This window comes from Zeus faber (genome assembly GCF_960531495.2).
Source record: "Zeus faber genome assembly, chromosome: 19".
NCBI lineage: Eukaryota > Metazoa > Chordata > Actinopteri > Zeiformes > Zeidae > Zeus > Zeus faber.
The window spans coordinates 8,587,853-8,610,446 of NC_137206.1; the positions used below are offsets into that span (position 1 = coordinate 8,587,853).

At 46.3% G+C, this 22,594-nt stretch overlaps 1 protein-coding gene across 1 annotated transcript in view; it reads right to left on the reverse strand.

The window, feature by feature from the left end:
* LOC307244786 (uncharacterized protein) overlaps positions 1-22,594 on the reverse strand; it is a gene marked incomplete at its 3' end in the record, with an annotated part of 47,487 nt that overhangs the window by 24,015 nt on the left and 878 nt on the right. The window contains exon 2 of the mRNA XM_080020090.1: positions 16,613-16,642. Within this exon, the coding sequence (XP_079876216.1) occupies positions 16,613-16,642 (30 nt within the window). The remainder of the gene's footprint in view (positions 1-16,612; positions 16,643-22,594) is intronic.

The window sequence follows — 22,594 nt, forward strand, 5'->3', positions numbered from 1 at the left end:
GAATCAGCCCAATTGGCCTCACTGTCAGGGGCAGTCAATCCGTCCGCATTTTTAAGCGACCACGCCAGCGTCCCGCTTGGCTGCGACAAAGAGAAATGTCGAGAGGCAGTGAGTTAGTGTTACGGAACGCTGTCTCTATTCACATCTTTAGAGAGGGGTAAGGAATAGAGTGTCTTGCTCAGCACACTCAAGCTTGTCAAAGTCTGACTGTGGTCACCCTTCAAGGACAGCTGGGAAATCTCACGTCCAGACTGTGCAAGTATGACAAGAAGTGCCCGCATACACAAAAAAAAAAAAAAAAAAAAAAAAAAAAAGAAGAAATTCAATAGGTTCTGTGAGACAAACGGAACCACGGCGAGCAGTCAAACTTGACTTGGAGCCAAGTTTGTCTCTGGCTCTGCAAGCCAGCAAATGAATGAAAAGTTGGATAACGAATAAACAGGAAGTTACAGAGATAATGAGAGAATAAACAAAACCAAGCATCCATCAACTTTGCAGAGTGGTTAAAAAAAACAAACAAACAAAAAATAAAAATTTCTCTCTTACCTTCAAGATAGCACGGAGTAAAAACATTACACTCAGCATGTTTGGAGAATTGATGGGAGGGGGCCGGGAAAAGCAGAGAAAAACAGAGAGAAAGAAATAAGAGAAAGAGGGACCCTCTAGCCTCCGACCCCCACCCAGTCCCCCCGGGACCCCGGGGCCGCTGCGGCCGGTACGCTGGCTGGCGAGCTCATACTCCCCGGCACACGGCTTCCCATAACACAACCTGTTGCTATTTTAGACGGGCTTAGTGCGGTGGAAAGACAGAGAGACAAAGGGGGAGAGGGTGGAGGGACGAGGGAGGGAGGGAAGGTGAATCGTGCAAGAAGCTAATGCCAGAGGGGTTGCCGCTCACACGGAGCTGAAGGATGACGATCCTCCGGTTAAACCGTCCCGGGGGAGCATGGGTCACGTTATCCAGAACTTAAGAACCTGTACTTGTTTACGTACAGCAAAGAAATATTATAAAAATAATAATAATAATAATAATGAGTAATAGCGATCACCGCTTTGCCCATTATAGATCGTTATTTTTAATATAATTTTTCATATATATATATATATATATATATATATATATATATATATATATATATATATATATATATATAAATATAAATGACTAAATATTGGTATATATTCGTTTAATATATTTATTGTATTTATTTTAATTTGCTTTGACAAAGGTTCACAAACTGTGGTCTGTGGCCCCCTACTGTTGTGATTTTTGTGAGATCACTAGTGTTGCCAAAAACTGTTTGGGAACCTTTGCTTCACCACATAGGCTCTATCTCAGTGAGTGCGAGCGGAGATGAACCGGCACAGGTGGAAGACTCGTACTTGCAGTGAGAGCGCAACCTAGCGCACGCTTCACAAGCGCTGCCCTGGGGGGCTGCAATAAAGCCCAACAGAACAGATGAGGTAAGTGCATTTAAGGTCAGAAAATTAAAATCACTGTCAGTGCATGCCTAGTTAAATGGGTCATTGAAAAATATATAACGGTTAGCTTAAATGACAAGAAACAAGTCATGACAGGAATTCTAGTCATCTAATAAGCGCACAAGTGAGGTTTCTAATCTGAATGAATAAAAGTAATAATAAATGTAAATAAAAACACCTTTATCAAGAGGATTAAAACTAACAGAGCTATTATGGTTATTACATAATCGCCTGATTGCAAATATTTGAGCTAATCGCAATCGTTTTGTAAAATCCTAACATTCTACAACCATGTTTCCACCCAAATTTGGGCGAATGTGAGAAATGTGGCATGACAGTGGCATAACATCAACAAAAAATTGTTACCATAGTCATCATTAATACCAACCATGTCTGTTCTTGACGACCAGCGCACCTTTTCTGACCAAATATCCCGATCCTGAAGATTCACTCTGTATAACATCTGGCAGTGTCTATCGGAGCACTTGGCAAGCCTCCTCGTTGCAGCGCTTGTCATCAAATTCATGCAATAAATCCAAACTTAACCAGCCACACTCTACAGTCTTCCAAAGCCAAAAGTTTGTGTGGCAGACTCAGGGGGCATGGTCGAGCGGGCTCTGGGAGACGAGGGGAAGTCAGTGTGGTAGACTGACGCTCCCCGCCTCGGTGCCAGCTGTGGCCAATTGAATGACTGGCCAATCACCATAGCTGGGAAGGTTCTCATATCTGTTTTGTCTTGCAGTGAGGAAAGGAGAGCGAGTGCAGAGCGACTGCAAGGAAGCGCGCTGCGGGAGTCCCAGTGGAAGCCAGTCCCTGAAAGCACCGTCTTTGCTGTACGAACCTCCCTTGAACTGTCAGCTAAAACTGAGTGCAATAAAACCCGAAAAAACCCTGTGTCACGTGTCCTTGGGGGAGCCGGGGGTAGCGACCGCTCTACATGTTTGTATGAGGCAAGTATGTGAAATAATAATGGGTCCGCAACAACATTTAGTCTTTGTTTATTATCAAAATATCCACAAAAGACGTAACGCTGGCTCCAACAGTAAAACTTGCCAAGGCTCCCAAGCTACAATATGTTTTCACTTTAAAGGTTGTACAAGAGACAAGATCTGGAAATGTGGCCTTGGGTTAAGGTTTAAAGTTTTTCTCAGTTAGGAGTCAAGCCAGCTCTCCTTGACAGGCTTGAGCCGGGAGACATGGAATGTCGGGTGGATCGCATAGACCGGGGGAATACGAAGGTGGATCGCCTCAGGGTTCATAACCTTGGGGACAGGGAATGTTCCCATGTATCTGGGAGCCAACTTCCTGCTCTCCAACCGGAGGGGCAGGTTCCGAGTGGAGAGCCAGACGTTCTGTCCCGAAGCGTATTGGGGTGCAGGGTGACGGCGTCGGTTGGCGCTGCGTTGGTAGCAGTCCGAGGAAGGCAGAAGAGTGGAGTGCGTCGGCACCCGCTCGGGGAGGCCAGTGTCACTTGAACGGGGAGAGACCACGAAGAAGATGGTGGAGACTGAGAAGACCCTGAGCAGCTCTTCCAGGAGTGGTGCGGTCAAAAACATTGCGGAGCTGCGCGCAGAAAGACTTCTCCATGGCACAGGAAGAGGATTCACTCTCCCACTGATTGTTTGGTAGGGAAAGAGGGCTGAAGCTATGAGGAAACACTGGGCCAGGAAGGGCCGGCAAGCTCCTGGAGACCACGAACAGGGTCCCGGAGGAGGAAACCACGACTCGGAAACCGGAGCTGAAGGAGCCACCAGGCTGGCTGAAGCAGCAGGCTGGGAGATGGTTAGTCTCTGTAGATGTTCACGGACAGACTCCCGGCCGTGCTCCAAGGGAGTGGACATCTCCTGCAGACCCCCCCCCGCAAAGGAGGAGAGGGCTTGTTCGTGGTGTTGAATGACGCCAGCGTGAGCCATCGGTGCTTACTTGAGAGGATCAGGGTCGGCCGAGTTCATTCAGATTGTACTGTAGTGACTGAGACGGACTTGAACCCAAAAGCACGACCACAGATACAATCAAGTTGCATGAACAGTTCTTTACTAGAGGATCGGGCAAAAAGGCGGCGACGTGGTTAAAACAGGTAGGTCCATAGGGCAAACAATTCAAAAGGGAACAGGCGAAGTGACTCCAGAAAACAGAAAGTGGTAACACCGTCAGAACCAGGCAGGCAGGAATTCGGAATCAGGTGCTGTAATGCTGGGTGGTAAGCTCTAGACAATCTGGCAGCAAATTAGTGAAAGAGAACCGGTTAATCTAGACTGCGGAACTAATGAAGGGATGGGATGCAGGTGAGCAGGGAAACACAGGTGAAGGGAAAAAGGTAATGAGGGGCCGGAGTGAGTGACTGCATCTGAAACGATAGGAAAACTAAACAGGGAAAAGACTAAATAAAGCATGGCAGGCATTTATGACAAATGTATTTTGAGGTTTATTTTCGAGTAGCAGTAGTGGACATGTTGGTTGTTTGTGCTTTCGCACCAAAATGCAACCGGCCCATTTGGTCACGGAAGATGGAATGAACATCCAGCTACATCTCTGCCAAAACATCCCCAGGCGTGCAGGCCGCTTTAAATCTTTTCCTCCATTGCACAAACACTTGGGGTGTAAACATGTCATCGGCAAAGACAAGAGGAGTGAAAAACACAGCGTATAGTCACAACAACAGGAGGAGGGAAGGCAAGACGGGAGTCACTTACTATTCAGTGCGTTACGCAAACACCACATTGAAAGGGCAAATGGCTAATACAATTATCGCCCCCTCCTGTCTAAAACAGGAACTGTTTTTTTAACTGTAACTCTTTAAATTTCACATGGTTGTAGATGTCACAGTTGATCAGCCAGGTGTATGTATAGCAATAACAGTGTTTGGGGACAACTTGCCAGTTGAGCTTTTTAGAAAGAAACCTTTCCATATTTGTAGTGTATTGCCTACTTTATTTTAATTGAGTTGTGATCGGAAGACACGATAGAGGTTATAGTTTGCATCAACAACTTGCTATGTTAAAAATGAGAGAGGTTTAAACTTCATTAACAGCCAGTTTTTGTTGTATTCAGTGACCAAGGCTGAACTGCATACAGAAATCGTGCAGCTTCTGTATGTAAACAAGAAAGGCAGTTTCCAGCCACTAGGTGTCCTCTGCATCAATCAGTGTGTGTGTGTGTGTGTGTGTGTGTGTGTGTGTGTGTGTGTGTGTGTGTGTGTGTGTGTGTGTTGGAACCTGAACACAGCACTGAGCCACAGAGCTTGAGCCATGACTCAGGCTATTCTCAGGCCTCTTCCCAGAAAGCCTGAAATAAAAGGCAGAGTGCTGCAGTCGCGACTTGTGGTCCTCCAAAGATCGTGCAGCAAGCGGATATGAATGCTGATTCACCAGCATGGGATGTCCCATATGGGGCACAGTAAGTCAAAAAGATCAGCGACAATAAAAGGAATCCAGTTAACTGATCGTTCCACTGCATACTCTCAACTCGAAAATGTCAGTGTTCTGGCTGACCGTGTGCACACTGAGTTGAACATGTAAACCTGGCTCCTCATAACTTTTTGGGGAAATAGTGGTTTACAATGCTGCAATGCTTTACATGACATGGTCACGGTATTAGAAAAAATGTAAAAACTCAACTTTGTGACTAAAGGGTCACTTGCTAATTGTTCGACTTTCTTCCTTATATTCTTATAGAAAGTGCTTACGGATTATCAGGAAAAAGGGGTAAGTTTAGACACCCAGAAATTGTCTTTCACATAGAAATGTCCAAATCAAGATAGGCGGGATAGAAAGTGGCCAGCTCTCTGTATGCAAAGTAGTAAAGATGAGAAGTATTGTTTAATCTGCGTCTCTCAGGTGCACTTTTTTTTTTTTTATATCAACCGCGGGCGAAGCACAAAACCAGGCCGACCGAGCCTTCCGCTCTGTGGTAAAACCCCACAAAGTGATTGGAGCTTCATTGTAAAAGCACACAGCTTTCACTGCACAAGCAGGTTCAGACAATATATTCCTGTTGTTAACGCTTGGCTTTGTCTCCTGTGGGGAGGAAACAGACTTTGAAAGTGGTTTCTTTTGCCATTTAGGAATGTTGGTGAGCCACGTTCTGAAAATTGAGTCGGGTTTAAATGTCTGAGCTTGAGTCACCATCTTAGACCTGAATGACTGGATGATGAAAACGGACCCACCTGTGGAATATCTACAGGTGGGGCTCAGGTGTTTTTGTTGTCGTCTTGTTAGTGATGAAGACCAGGAGAAAAGGCGCCACACGAGGCATCCATTTCCTATCGCCATTGTCACAGACCAAATCGGGCAGGACTTAACAAGTCAACCATAGTAGGTCTGCCACAGAACGTGAACGTGAGAGCGTTTCTGTGTTGGTAGTGACAGTGTATCCTGGTGCAAATGTAAGTGTTGTCCATCTTATCTTATCCCAAACTGTATGACAAAACTCCGTGCACAGCTATTTTTTTTGTCTCTGCAGAAGATCAGCGCTTTTCTGCCAGAACCCAAAAAGCACCTGTTTCAATCATTACAATCTGCGCATCTTTTTGTAATTTAATGTTCCATTAAGAGGATATTAAGGCTCAAAGAGGGATAAGATTGTGGGCAAAGTTGCCTCGACAGGTTACGTTTAACAACTATATCACAAAACGAAAAATACATTGTATAAAAGATATATCGCTATCGCTGTAGCTTTTGTGATGGGAAAAGGGGTCTCTTTCAAATCATGACTGTTATATGAAATAAATTAATTGTTCAACCAACCTGTTGCTATGTGCCACCACCTCTCTGTGAAATCCACACACATGCGGGCAGAGGCCTGTGCACGCAGACTCGTCTGAAATAGTTTGGGTGGAGTGGTGCGGGGGGTCCCGTGTGTAACACAGTATGGGCATGGGGTTCCAGGTCAAACAAGGTGACAAAGCTTGACAGATTGTGAACATGCAACATCACTCGTGCAGGTTTTCCCCGCTGTAAAAGCCATTTGAGGGGCATTGTGCCCCTGTCGTTCAGAACACAGACAGCTCCCTTGTTGTGGCTTGCGTGAGCGCTGTTTTGTTTTGTTGGGGTTAAACTGTTAGAAATGTTTCTATAACATGTTACATAAGATGGTAGCCTCCCGCAATGCACGTGAAAATAGAGCATGCTAAATTCATGGGACAGGGTCAAACGTTGAGACAATTGCTTTTGCATACATTGTTTGGGGTTTTTTTTTTTGGTCCTACAAAAGGCAAGACTCATTCTGATGTGGAAAACAACCCCCACATCAGTGGGACGGGCATGGTGCATGTAGGGCATGGTGGAGCCTCGTAGAGCAATCAGCTGACCTCTTACTTATGAGAACAGAGCATGTTCTCAGAGCATTGGAGAAAAGCCTGCTCCACGCTTATGGAACAAAACCAGCGGCGGACGGTAAGAGCCGCCTCTCAATTAGAGGGGGGGTGGATACCTCGAGAAGAAGAGAACCGTCACCACAGAGACCTACCGAGACCTGCAGTCTTTTTGTGTTCAATCTCAACAGCTTGTAACTAACAAACAGCGAGATGTCCCTGGTGCGGCGGTGAGAGCCTCCTGACAAGCTTTGTATTTCTTCAAATAACTTAAAAAAATTTTTTAAAAGCAACAAAAGCAACCACAAAATCTCCCAACAATATTTGCAGCAACCCTAAATAAAATGGTGCTCATCTCTCCCTCGCTCACCCACTGAATCGCTCGCCCTTTCCGCAAAGCCAGTGAATGACACTCGGACGTCCATATTCCCCCGGGTAACCAACAGCTACGGAGAGAAATCACTGTGCATTCTCTACTTCATTTGCATAACCAGTGTGGTTCCAGAGGCCGGGGTGGGTTCATTCTGTCCGCCCGCAAAAGCTCAAAGAGAATTGGGTGCTTATGTAAGGAAACCCCACCACCCACCCCCTTTTCCGCTCTTGCCGAGTGTCCACTTAACACGGTGCTTTGTTTGCCCGGGATGAATAATTGATTGAGCGGGGACCATGCAAATCACGTTTCCCTCAAAACCGTCCCCGCGCGGTTGATAAGATTTGTGGGGTTGCGCCGCACAGGGGATGGGAGGCGAGGACGTGGGGGTCTGAAAAGGGGCCCCCGTATGAAGAGCCACGGACACTGGTGCACTGTGATACTTATAGGTCCAGGAGATGCCTGTTGAACGATGTAGCAAATACGTGAGGAAAGGACAATTAGGGGAGAAATGCAAACACCTTTGTGCCGCTCTGAATGGCCTCCAAATCCGTGTGGTCCCCCGTGAGGAAGGGCCCTAATGAGCGATGGCAGGTTGGACATTATCTGGAGCTTCTCCTTTTCTTTTACCCCCTCTCTCTTTTTCCCTTGTCCTCTCTCCACCTTTGTTATGGGCAACATTTGAGAGTTAGTAGAGCGCATCTCATTACTACACACCTCAGTGTGGTTCCAAAACAACCAAAAAAAAAAATAAGCTAGCTTTTCTGTAAATCCAGCGGACGGGATCATCAGGAGAAAAGGGCCTCCATCAGAACTTGTCAAAGTACAAAACAAAGGAATCATGTCAATTATTTTTAGTTTTGCCTCTCGTTCCTTCTCAAACGCACTCAAGTTTGGCTGGGTCCGACACACACACACACACACACACACACACACACACACACACACACACACACACACACACACACACACACACACACACACACACACACACACACACACACACACACACACACACACACACACACACACAGCATTTGGCCAGGAAGGCCAGAGAAACCTAATGAGCAGGCAGAGAAAACCACAAGCCCAAGGGAAAAAGAAAGGGGAAAAAAAAAAAAGGAGTTGGGCAGCCAGCCTCTCCTCTGCCTTTGGTTCATTTCATCCACGGCTGGTCCTCTGGCCTCCCCTTTGTCAGGGACTCTTTCCTTGCTCAACCTTTTGTTTTTTTTCCCCTCCTCCTTTTTTCTGCCAGCCGACTGGGCCATCTGACTGAGCTGACTTATTTTCTTAAAACTAAGTGAAAGAATTTGGGTTAGGAGGTGGATGAAAGGGGTGAGCCAGCTTGGACCCAAGGGACAGAGTCATGAACAACGGGGGTGGGGGGCAACCAGGACAGGAGAGCATGCCGTCAGCCATCCCTGGGTACTAGTGTGTTCTCTAGATTTATGCCTCTGACCCCTCAAGCTCTGCTCTCAAGTCTTGTAATGGTATTCTTGTCCAATGGGGATTCTCATTGGGAAAGGGGTTCGCCACGCAAAGAGGCATACGATTAGTAGAACTTTAAGACAACTGGATACACTGTTGATTTTCACAATGACAGAATGCACCCATGCGTCATTCTCCATATCATCTGTTTAGAGGATTAAATCATTTGCCCTCTTGTGAAAAACGCATTAAACCTTTCCAGCACAGGCCACAAAAATGTCAAACCATCCAACCCAAAGAAGTGACGTCAGCCCGAAAGTGTCATCAGAGTCGGACAAAAAACATGTTATAAGCTGGGGGGCTCTCCAACGGCGGCTATCACAACAGAGTCCCGCTTGAAAACTAGGCCACCTATAGAAGATTCAAGAACGCATTAGCTATGAAACCGTGAGAATCCACCCCCTTCGGCACAACCCAGAGATCAGGTTTACCACCCGCTGTACAAACAGGTTTTTCACCATAAACTTGTTCACCTTCAACTTCAATGAACAGACAGACAAAAAACAAAAAAACAAAAACAGAAACAAACGTGAGTATGCACTGTGTTATTATGTTCTGCGGAACACCTCATGAATCTAATATTATTTAGTGAAGCACCACAAAGTATTTGTATTTAAACGCAGAGTGCGTACGGACTGAATCTTGGGAGGAGCTTAGACATGGGCGGGCTTTTCTCAACATGTACTGCATCCAAAATGGACTACTAGCATTTAGTAAAGAGTTTAGTATAAATTACTATTAAATTACTATTATTGCATTTAGTACTTAATTAGTATGTGAACATGTTTTTTATGTCTTAAACACGAGTATGCTCAAGTAGTATGTGAAAAGTAGCAGGATCAACCAAAAGAGGAATTGTCAACAAACTGACTTGGGAAGACGGTATTTCACAGTTTCTCCCTAAAGTGCAGCGTGCTTGCACAGATATTGCCCACCAAAAATTATTGGAGTTAATTTCAACTTTAATAGCTTTTGTTGGTTGCCGCGGTCCCGACCAGTCCTCGCTTGGCCAGCACGAGAGGCGAAATAGGATTCAAAACATTGCAATACCCATCGCTAAACTACAATATGATAACAGTTTTTAGGTGACTCAGAGTTACCCAGTGACATATCCATTAACCATTTGATTCATGTCACTAGCACTGAACGCCCACAATAAAGAGGGGACTCTTGTGGAGGATTTCTTGTGGTACCACTGTACTCGATTTTCTTATATGCCTCAACCTTACTGAAGGTTTTTTCCATTGAGAGAGAGAGAGAGAGAGAGAGAGAGAGAGAGAGAGAGAGAGAGAGAGAGAGAGAGAGAGAGAGAGAGAGAGAGAGAACACCCTCCAACAAGTAACAAGCAGATGTTTCCAGTTTGAAGTCTTAGCTGGAACATCAGGACTGGTAAAGACATCCTGATGAAAAGAAAAGCCTGCGCGCAGACACAGCGTGTGAAAGCTGCATCGCTCTATGTTCAAACGGCGGGTTGGCAGTTCTGAAGGCAACAATCCTCTTTTAACCTCCGCGGCGGGCTTGGCAGAGGGGGGTTGATTGAAAGGTGACCCTTACAACCGTGAAAAATAATCCATGTGCGTACACAAGGACAGAGGGCATCTTTGTACGGGTCTGTGTGACCGTGTGCGTGAGAAACAGAGATACTGAGTGTTAGAACGTCATTGTTAAAGCTAGGCATATGTATATGAAGAGAAAGGAGGGTGTTTCCCAAAACATTTTTTTAATTAAAATAACACAGAAAGCAAAAACAATAAAATAAGGAAACATAAATTCAATCTTGTGGTTCTAGCTGGACGCCGTCTGCGTCGAGTCCACCAGAAATAATACCCGATGCACGAAGAAACAACAACAAAGAGCGGCGGAAGGGGCCGGACTCCTGAACGCTTGGGCCACGTCTGGCCGGCAACCTTTTGGAGTTTGGACTCGCTCTAATTGGAGACGTTTAAGTTCGGGGCCGAGCCCAGAGGGGAGTGCCTCCAAAATTAGTGGTCAGGAAGCCGGGGAAGGAGGAGAGTGACCTGCAAAGCAGATAGCCAGCCATAGTCACAAAGTCAAACACAGACAGCTGAGCTAGTCTCCGTTCCATACCGAATTCAAGAGTTTTATTTGAGGAGATACATGCAACGGTTGTGTTCCGAGTCTATGATCTACAGGCAAGTACTCTGCCAGTCCACACACACACGGTCCAAAACAAAAAGCACCGCAACTCAATCTTACCAAACGCCTCCTTGGGATCACGGCAGCGTGATTGGCTGAGCTAATTGCGTCAATATTTCCATTAACATTCCTGTTGGGGTCAGGAGATGTGTGGGAAACGGGTTGTCATTTGAAGTTTGAGATAAAGAAACTAACACTATCGGGGGAAAAAAATAGGCAAGAATGGGCCCCTTTCCCCCCTCGTTAATTGCGTGATAAACTGGGTTGTCCACACACGAAAAATGATTTTTCTAAAGATTCGAAAGAAATAAGTGATTTGCAGAAAGCAAGCCGCGTGTGGGCCGCAGGAAACCAACAGTCTGTCCCAATGCAGGCTGTACACGCTGCACTCTGCACCAATTAGCAGCGCGCCCGCCACCTGCAAGGTCCATCGGGGTCCCGCACACCCCATGGGATGTTCCCCCAAACGTTTGGTCAACAGCTTGTGCGACACAGCCTGCCGGGCGGAGTGTTCCCAGGTCCGGGCGGCCGCTGACCCTTGACGGCGCCCAGCATTGACCTTCTGAGATCAAATGTCAAGCTCACAAGCTATTTTAGTGCCTGGTGTCCCCACTTCAGACGAGTGCTAACGTCAAGCCCTGAAGGAGAAGCACCGCTGGGCACATTGACTTCATGGCAGAGTAACAGTGACGCACGGCAAGAAACGAGGAAAGAATAGGCTGGGTGCTCCCGTTATGTCAGGTGTCAACCCCTCCATCCCGTCATTTTTAACAGTGAACTCAACACACCTGCCACCGTGCGAATGCTTTGTGATAGCTCAAAATAACACTCATGAACCCCACAAGAAAACGGGGCGATACAGCCTCAACACTTGTACGTGTACACTCTCATATATGGAGACATTTGATACGACTCAATAGACTCGTGTCTATAAAATGTTTACAATCAAATTACAGTGTATGAAAGGCTGCACTCGCCTTTGTATCTCCTCCACACGGACTGTAAGTGAAGTGAAGCTGAAAAAATGCCGACACAGCAATTTGTCTTCCAGGGGTCTTGACCTCAGGCAACAGCCAGGGTGTCAAAGATGGAGAAGGGAGGGAGGGATAGAGAGGGATAGCAAGAGAGAGAAAGAGAGATAATGAAACATGCCTGAACACAGCCAGCGAGACATTATCAGGGAAATGATGAATGCTACAGCCCCCTCCTCAAACCCATGGAGACAGAACAAGGGAGCATGAGAAAACAGCGCAGGGGGGACAGAGAGTTCCACCGTGATGCTCACCCGCCCCCCCCCCCACACACAAACACGACCCGTCAAATTCCAGACCATCTCTCGCTCGTGTCAACTATGTGTTAAAAGTCTGGCGCGCGCACACACACACACACACACACACACACACACACACACACACACACACACACACACACACACACACACACACACACACACACACACACACACACACACACACACACACACACACACACACACCTCAGGAATGTTAGGGGTTTGCCTCTGGACACTGATTTAGTGATCAGTGTGTGTGTAGTAGTGGTGGTGGTGTTTTGAAGCTATTCTAAAAACATTAGAGGAGTGGAGCGGAGCCACCTTGCTACTGTCTAAACACACGCCAAAGTCAGAGAAAAAGGGGAAGAAGAGAGGCAAACGGGCCGACACGTCCTCGCAGCCAGACGAAATCAGCGACGATGACTTATCATAAAAGTTATAGTTCACCATTAAGTCATAACAAGGCATGTTAGACATCAATATGCATCACGGTGTCCGCTTATGAAAATCAAAATATTGTGTTGAAGAATGCGACTGATGTCCAGCATACCGAACTATCTGGAAATTGCAAAGATGACCAAATCACTAGTTTTCAAATAAAAGGAATGTTCTTGTGATCATTAATTTCATACCTTGATGTATAGTATATTTTAATATGTTACCGCTGAAATACGATAATATCAACCGACTGACAAGCGCTGTACGCGCCACACACACACACACACACACACACACACACACACACACACACACACACACACACACACACACACACACACACACACACACACACACACACACACACACACACACACACACACACACACACGAGCCTTCCGGTGAAAACCCTCCGGTCGGGTCGGACAAAGACAACAAAACACTAAACCCAGTGCTGTGGAACTAACGGGGGTGTTCACTCATTACATAACCAGCCCAGATAAATGTTTGTGATCGGAGGCACCCTAGCTGAACCCCCGCCCCCCGGACTCTTCCTCCAGTCAGCAGGAGAGGAGAAAAAAAAAAAAAAAAAGGCACCCACAGACATCCACACGGAGCGTCGTCACAGCTCACCTGTGCCATGGCAACCTGCGGAGCATCCTGGTCGTCCTGGTGCAGGCGGTCGCTCCGGATGACGGTCGGCAGTTCCTCCCTAAAGAACCCTCTGCTCTAAAACTTTCTCTAGCTTTCGTCTCCCTTTCACAGAAGCCAGAAAACCCCACGCAGGCGCGCGCACACGCACACACACACACACACACACACACACACACACACACACACACACACACACACACACACACACACACACACACACACACACACACCAACCCTGCTCGAGAAAACACATGAGATGCGAAAGGGAGAGAAATGGAGCGACAGGGAAAGCCTGCTCCAAGGAGAGATATGCTCCAGCTGCACGCACGATCGCTGAGCATAGTTATCAACCCTGCCAGCTCTGAGTGTGTGTGTGTGTGTGTGTGTGTGTGCGCGCGCGTGCGTGTGTATTTAAATCAGTTAGTCAGCTGTTTATTTTAGATTGAAATTAAATTGTTTCTTCAGCACAGGGAAGAATGCCATTTGCACTTGGGAGTGGTTCTTTGATAGCAGATTTTTTGCAAATAGTAACGAAACGTCAAGACAAAGTCATACCTGGCACCTGAAAAAAATGACGGTTTCAAAATTGATGTGCCGGCGAACACCTTGTGAAAGTGAGGTAGTTTCGGGGGAGAGAAAGAGGACTTGAAGCAGTTTGACAAGCAATCGTGAGGACTCCCAGCTCTCATCCTTGTCCTCCTATGTACAATATGGCTGCCAAAAGTGTATCCAATTTCTTTTCGATGAATAAAGCCTGTTCTCAAATAGCCAACCGCATGGTTAATTTGAGGTAAATTTCCCTAGAGAAAACGAAAAAGAAAATTAAGAAAAAATAAAGTTTCTGGAGTCCATTGCTGACAATGTGGACGGGGATGGACTGGGCACAGACCAGACCACAGATGCTGGGCTTTCAGTCATGAATGTCAAAAGAGGGTCATGGTGCCCAACACAAAACTGTCCCACAGAGAAGACGGCAGTTTGGAAGTTGGCAACCACAGTTTATCCTGGCAGCCGCCCGATGCCCAAAGTCCTTTTTTAAGATGCCTTCCAAACAAAGAAAATAAAATAAAAACGGAGAAAAAAAAAAAAAAAAAAAAAAAAAAAAGAAAGAAAAATACACCGACTGCAGTCTGGTGACGGCTACGGCTGACAAGTTTCAAGACGTGTACAGTAGAAGAAATTAGATGTTCTCAAAAAAGTGGCAGCGCTGGTTACCAGGGATTCTTCAGAAATAGAACGTTCCCACTCAAAACCGTTTTTTGTTGACAAAATCTTTTACGCGTCTTCAATATTTAAAAGAACACCGGCGCTAAACGTCTTTGACGAGGTGCGACAGACCGTCTGCGCGACAGACCGTCAGTCAGACCTGACTTCCGCGGAGCCCGGGGTCGACGAACGAACCACCAGACCGGCGGTGGAAGGCAAGCGCTGCCACTATATTACAGCTATAGTCTGCGGTTTCATAGCTTCACAGGCCTCAAACGGATTTAACCTTTTGTTGCCACCGAAAATTACAGAGAGGCCTTACAAAGAAATTGCTTCTGCTGTCGCAATGTCCCTCCAAAGAGCCACGTGTTTATTTTTTTAGGGGGGTACGGGTCTTCTGGTGGCACGCCGCTGGGCTCCGCTCCCTCGACAACAGACGTCAACAAGGACCGGCGGGCCGCTAACGGATGCGGCGCACGAGCCGGGACATGCGGGTTCAAGCGCAGGTCACGGTACTGGAACCGATTTCGGTCCCTTGCACCGCGACAGGGAGCTGCTTCCACAACAAAGAAAGGGGATCTAAAGGGGATTTGCCAGGCTTTAGGGAGCAAATTCCATCGGTTCCTCCGCTCAGACCCAGCCATACAAAGCAGGAGTTGGGTTTGAAAGTAGGCTATTGATGGTTCTTTCACCTTAAAGGAGTTTAGCAACACCAATCCTGAAAAAAATTATATATCATTTCACTGCCGAAGAATAAATAACAGCATAGCAGGGTTCTGCAGTACCGTATGGTTTTAACTAAGGTTCGACTCCTTGGCACAGTGTCACATGACCCTTTGAAATGTGGATATAGGGCGCGCTAGCAATGATCCGGAAAAACATTACAGGGTAAGCATGTGAACTAGGCTTGGGCCGATATTCTATAATATCGAATATCGCGATATTTGCCACCGTATGCAATATTTTCACAGTATCAACAGGGAGCCACGGGACCACGGGGAGGGAGGGAAAAAAAAAAACATTTTTTTAAAAGTTTAATAATTGTTGTAGGGAGCTGCCAAGTCTCACGCTTTGACCCTGAGGCATATCAACCAGTTCCACATCCGCCACACCTCATATTTCTCATGCTGAGAATCCCACAATAAGCATAAGCATAAGCTCGCTTTGTGCCCGTCACTGTTTGCGTGGTGAACGGGAGATCCTTTCCGCACGTAGGTTACGCGAGCGCCCGCCCGGGCGGCACAAAGCGATCGCCTCTCCACCGTCCGGCATGAGGGTTCACCGTTTCCCCAAAGAAAACAAACAGTGTTTTTATTGTAGATGTCTTTATTGTCATTGAAAAAAAAAAGAAAAAAAAAAGAAAAGCGCCGTGCACAACTGCGCCTAACGGAAATACTTTCTCCGCCACTCCCCTACTCCCTCCACTCCCCTACTCCCTCTCAGACATAGACTTAAAGAGCAGGGCCCAAAAGCATCGGAGGATCCAGCTGTGATCATATCTGCAAGTACTACTGAATGGAGCTTAGTTACAAACACTCAAAAGGTAAAAATCAAATTACAGCCTTAAGTCAAACTCTCTGAAGTCAAACACTTCTTTCCATGGGTAAACACAGCTTCAGTCCATAAATCGGAAACATGTGATGTACATGTGACGGTGAAGGGACAATCCTCAATATATTAATCAAAACAGTTCTCTCAACCCAAGAAATCAGTTGAAGACAGTGTTTAAGAATCGGTTGCCATCTCGGCTGATTGTGTCCTGGTGTGGAGTTTTTTTTCACACGCATTGACTTGGCGTCGTTACTGAAGCAGACATTTATTTATTTTTCGTATCCCAGGGCTCAGAACAGGCCTCAGCACGCCACATTAAATCATTCAAAATAAGCCAGACATCAAACCTGTGATCCTTAGGTTTGCCGATACACGCTCTCACTCCCGCCCCCCGCCCCCCATAAAAAAAAAAAAACAGATTGTTTTGTTGAGTTCTCAACTTGACCACGTCTCTCATGGAAATTGGCCACAGACTGGGCTAAATTTGTACAATCATGGTGCTTTAAAAAAAAAAAAAGCGGAAAGTTTACCGTGACGGTCATAACAGGCTGCACCGCTTGCCTCCCGGTCAACTTAGTTTTAATCATGCGGATAGAATTTCAATAGTGTCCCCCCCCATAAAACAAGATAAATGGAAATAATGCTCTGTCTCCTGTTTGCCTACCTGTGAAGGGGCAGCTTGGCACCGGAGTCTCTGCAAATAAGAGAGTGAAGAAGATTATTCAGGGAGGTTGGGTGGCTCACTTGACATTGACATTAACTCACTACGTGCAAAGCGCTGCTGTCAACGGTCACTCTGAAAACAGGTGCCGCCTCCTAACGAACACCAGGCCGAATGGCATTTTGAGGGCGGCGAGGAGACATATAAAAAAACAAAAAAACAATTTAAAAAAAACTTTATTGGTGAGCTCCCGAACAGCGTGTAAAACCATCACGCTTCTGAGGACAGCGCCGCCGCGGCGTGCACTTGACGCGTCGGAGAAAACAGCGCACGGGGATGAGGCGCGGCCGAACGTCGCGTCGGGACAAAGCGGCGGGTTTGTAACTGAGGGCACCACAGCCACACCAAATCATCCCACGCGGAAAAATGTTGAATGGGTGTTTAACTCCCTCTCCCCATTTAAAGAATCACGGATGAAAACATGATTTATTCAGTATTTGCTGTGAGTTAAGACAGAATAATACGGATATTGTAAGAGATAGGGATGTATTTCCCCCCCCCCACACACACACACACAATATCCGCTCTGGAATATCTGCTAAAATAAAAACACTACCGAATGAAAATTCACAAGGACATTAAGGCTACGTACACAAAGTGGCCCGAATTCGATTTTTTTTTGCTCATGTGAGTCAGACCTATTTTGTTTTTTTCCCTGCGCAATTAGCATGGAATCTGATCCTTTCGATTCAAAATTGGGCAACTTTGGCTACGTTCACACCGCAAGCCTTAGTGCTCAATCCTGATTTATTGGTTGGATACAATTATTTTGTTTGGCTGTTCACTTTATTATTATTTTTTTTTTTTTTAAATGTGGCCAATATCAGATTCCAGTGTGAACTGGTCACGGTGCTGACCCGCATGCGCAGAAGTAACAAAGACATCAAACGCAGATGACTCAGGACCACATATGTAAGTGGCCCAATTCCGAATTAAAAACATCCTCCATGTGATTTGTCCTGTTCACACGGTTCATGAAAAAAAACAAAAACAGATGAGTCACGTATCAAAAGAGACAAACGGATTTGGGCCACTTCGGCCTGCAGTGTGAACGTAGCCTTTGTTGTGGTCCTAAATAACATACAGGTCGACACAGATGGGATTCACAGACTGGGTGGGCTGTGACTGAGTGTCCCCCTGTTACTTATGGGGGTTAAATAAATACATTAAGTACATCTACAATGAGTATTTGAGTCACGTAAAAATAAATAAATAAATAAATTCCGCCCCCGGCTTTCTGATCGGCGAGCAGAAATAGGCGCAGCGCGGCCACCCCCACCACCCGACCCGGGGAGGGAGTGCCCACGCTCGGCGCGTTTTATGAATAACACCGGATGTAAAATAGAGTGTGTGTGTGTGTGTGTGCGTGTCCTCTGAGGGAGGGATCAGGGCGCAATTTGCGCAGTGTTTTTACTTTAGATGCATTTTATTTTTCGTAAATTTCCTTATTCAACGAATCAAAAAAAGCACCGCGCTCCCGTCCGGATTCAAAGATTTCCTCCGCGAGCTTGAGCCGAGGCGCGCGGTCCCACGCTGCCCGACAACCGCCGAGGCCTGCCATGCATATACTTCCGTACGACAGCGTGGAAGGTCTTTGTTACTTCCGCGCACACCGGTCAGTTCAGGGCCGTGACCGGTTCACACAGTAATCCGATATTGGGCCACAATTAAAAAATAATAATAATAATGTGAACAGCCAAAAATATCGTATCCGAGCGATAAATCCGAATTGAGCACTCAGCCTTGCAGTGTGAACGTAGCTTTGGTGATAAAAGGGTGGATTCAGTCAAAAGCAACATAATTATTATATATTTGTTTTAAAGGACGACTGAAGCTATGGGGTTATCCTACGCCTCGGCTTTCGCTCCATCGATAACTGTCAAACTTTCTGGAGTACAACTCAAATCTGTTGCGACCCACGACAACGCTTCGGCTCGGATGTCGCTGTTGCAGCAGGTTCTGTTCTAGTCGTATCCCTCCAGCCATTTGCTTTCTCAGTTGCTGTTGAGAGTATAATTGTATTTATTGTACTCAGTGTTATAAACTTTGACAAAAGTGGTCCTGGCAAAGCTGTCGGTAAAGCCTTCAATAACAACAGGTCACATTAGCAAAGTCACACGGTCAGACAATGTTTTTTCTTTTAGCTTTGAAAAGGCAGCATGACACATTCAAAGACTTTCTTCCATCCCAGTAGGGCATAGACCAGAGTTTCCGTTAGAAAAAAAATTTGGTGCCGGTCCACGTGTTGTGGGAGATTTCGATTTCCCGGACAAAATGGGAGTGATTCCGGTCAAATATTATCTGTGTTTATTGAGCTTAAAAACAATAAGCAGGCTATACAGAGAATGACATCAAGGCATTAATATAATAATAATTGAATAATATTTTTTATTCAATATTTAAAATAGGTCCTGTCAGTTAAGCCATTTTCAAAATAAATAAAAATTACAAATATTACTACTTGAAATCAAATAATTTCCGTTTGTGAACAATAACAAGTGCAGCCGCTTAATTGAACTTAATTTACCGTCTGCTGTGGGTCAGAAATTAAATATCCGCCCAAAAATACAAAAAAAACTAACAAAAAAAAAACAACAACTATGGAAGTACAATCTTTCTGCTTCTCCTTAGAGCTCTGGACGCTGCACTCTGTCTCCGTTCCATGTGTACAGTGTTTACAAGCGCAACCTGTTATTTGGGGGGGGCGGAGCTTAGTTCTATATCGACAAACGTGATTGGTCAGAGGCGACAGGTCAGCTTCAAATCGTCTAAACTGATTGGCTTTCCGTTGCAACTTGCCAGCTGCGGAAATTAACAGACTTTAATCAAAATGATCCATCCAGCACTAATTCAAATTGTGTTGGGAGGGAGTTATTTTCACCGGACATTATTATGTCGGACTTCAATAGATTTTCCCGGTGAAAAGCCAGCAATTACCAGATAACGGAAACACACCAGTGTTGTCGGAAAGGTTATCCCTGTAATTTACCCAGAACTGTGTCTGAAAGAGGCTCAAAACAGCTCTCACTCCCCATCCCCACCCCCCCATTCAGTTTCAGAACACGGTGACCTGCACTTACACGGTGCACTGTTTCAATGGTCCGATTTTTGGATAAAACAAAAAAGATCGTCCGTCATTAACGTCAATTGCATTGTCATTCTGCCGGAGCCGAGGACACATGTTTTGTTTTTGTTTTTTGGAACGGGACGGCACGGGACGGGTCATTTAACTTAGCTATGTTTAAAACTTGTGTTTCATACAAGTAGGAAATAAACGAAAAAAAAAAAAACAATCTAAAATAAAGACACAGGAAAACAGGTCACGGGAGTCGAGGACCGGTGGAGGACGAATAAATCAAATACTCCACTCCAGTTCTCTGATATCTCATTTCCACTGCGGACGTCGGCGCGTAAACAGACAGGAATTAGAAGATTTAGAATCCAAAATTATAATCAGAAGTTATAGACTCCCCCCGCATGCAGGACAATGATGTGTTTTGAGTGTGAGGAGCGCCTCGACCGGGAGTGGAGAGCTCCCACGCTCCCCGCCGGGCTCCAAGCCACTCCAGCACCACACCACGCCGGCCTCCAACCCCGAGGCGTGTCTCCGCTTCCTCCATTTTCAGGAGCGGATTTTGAAAGCCAACCCGGCAACAGTGCAGAGGACGGCTAATCCGTCGTCAAACTTGGGGAGAACCATCTTTGGAGGCACATAACGTGGAATATTTGATAACAGAAAATATTTGAACCGTGGAAATGTGTTCTTTAAATGAATGCCTCTACACGTAACCGAGCGCTTTGAGAGTCGGAGTGGCAAATCCAGTCACAGCGCAATGTTGGCAACAATGAAAAGTTATTTCACTGCTCCCCCCCTCCATTTGAAACACACCGCATCTGCATCATCGTTTTTGGCTTCTATCCTCAAATCGCAAGATTATTATTGAGCATGTTAATTAACAGAGGTGGAAAACAGAGTCTGCTACTGGCTGAAATCAGTGGGAGAAAAAAAAAAAAAAAAAAACAACCACGGCTGCAGGTCACTGCCATTGTCTGTGTCCTTAAGTCAACGCGCTCCGTCAACCGTGGGAAGAGTGAAAGAAAAGAAGCCCTTGGGAATGTCGCTTTATCTGCCCAAATCTTTAAAGAAATGGGAGTTTTATCTTGTGCTTTTTTGACACTGTGGTGGGGTGTCTTCTGGTTGGGGCCTTCAGTGCAGTGGTAGTTTCCCCCACTGAGATGCATTCTTAAGCCCCGTTCCCATGTGCACTGAAAGCTGTAAATCTACCGGCAATACTGTTCCGTTTTGGCGTCATGTGGCAATGGGATCCGGTGTCGATGTTCCGTCAATTTCCCCAGTCTCTAAGTAGTATAATTTCCGGCAAATTGCCTCAACAGCCGTGAATGAATACTTACGAATGCTTATTTCGCAAAAATATTTTTTTAATTATACGTTTTTCAGGAAGGGGGGGGGGGGGACTGGGGAAAAATGGCGAGTCCAATCCAAACTGTGGAGCTCGGCTGCAAAGACGATAAACTGAAACATGTACAGTGTCTACAGAGGCAGGTCTTTATATTCTTAATTTTTCCTTTTCTTCATAAAAATGGCACTCAGAACCTAGACGTGTTTTTTTGTTTTTCTTTTTCTTTTAAGCGTCAAGGGTGCGGTGCAATGACATCGGGCACAAGCGTTTGGCTTCCCCGCCGGCTGCACCGCAGTGCGGATCTGGAGAGAGCGCAGGCGGACAGGGAGAGGGAGAACGGGTGGGGAACGTCTCCGGAGGCAGAGAGTGTAGCACAGGTTGAAAATGATCACAGTGATTTAGTAACTTTGGATTAGGGTTATTGCGTCCGGGGAGGGGGACCGTCAATTCTCGGTCAGAGGGAAGAGTCGGCGGTGCAGCGAGCCAGGCGCTGGTCTAAAAACAAAACAGATTCTGTCGCCTGGTTTCACGTGATATTAGACACCTCACGCGCGAGCGTTACGTAATGGATCCGTAACCGTCATCTAAGGTGGAACTGACTCTACGGAACTTTTCCGTGAAGAAGACCAACGTGGGAATGACTACCTACTGCATTGGGCGGGGTTTTTTTTGTTTTTTTTTTTAATCCGGCAATGTTACGGATCCCATGTGGGAAAGGGGCTTTACACTCCGGAGACATCCAGAAGCACTAATCATTTTATTGAACGGCCTTGAGTGCTGCAAAATGACTTGAGAGTGGAGGGAGAGAAAAAAACAAAAACAACACCCACAGGGCGTGCAGCAGAGATGACAGGCAGGATGACGACTTTTTATCTGCACCGGTTGCCTCAGCGCACACCTCCTTGCCGGGGCGTGTGGAGTGCAGGCAGAGGCCCGCGGGCAGACACACGACATGACCTTGCTTGCAAGGCGAGAATTTGGGCACAGGTCCACAGACGGCTTTCAAAGGGCGGGTGGGGGCTGTTGTTAAATCTGCGCTGCACCCCACCCCCGGTTCCCCTTCTTCCTGGCACGCCCTCTCCTTAATAGCCCGGCTAATGGCTATGTCAACTCTGCGTGCAATGGGCCAGGACGTGCAGCGTGTTCACTTTCCGCGGCGGCGCTGGCGCAGTGAAAACACGCGGCGAGCCGGATTAAGCTGCACAGCGCTCCCAATGTCTGAGCAGACACTTTATTTCACGCCTTTTCAATGCAGGGTCCTGGGAAAAAAAAAAAAACCCGTTCCGCTGTAGGTACAGTGTCATTTCTCACGCGTCCCGGTCAAAGTCACCGCCGGGAACGGCGACGATGGCGCCGCAAAACAAGCAACGTGCTTGGATTCAAATTGTTCCGCGCAAATAAGACCTGGGGAAGGTTGCTTCATCTGTCCAAACTGCTAATGCGAGGGGAGTTTTATCTGGTGTTTATCTGGGGAGTTTTATCTGGACACAGGGGGGGGAGGTAG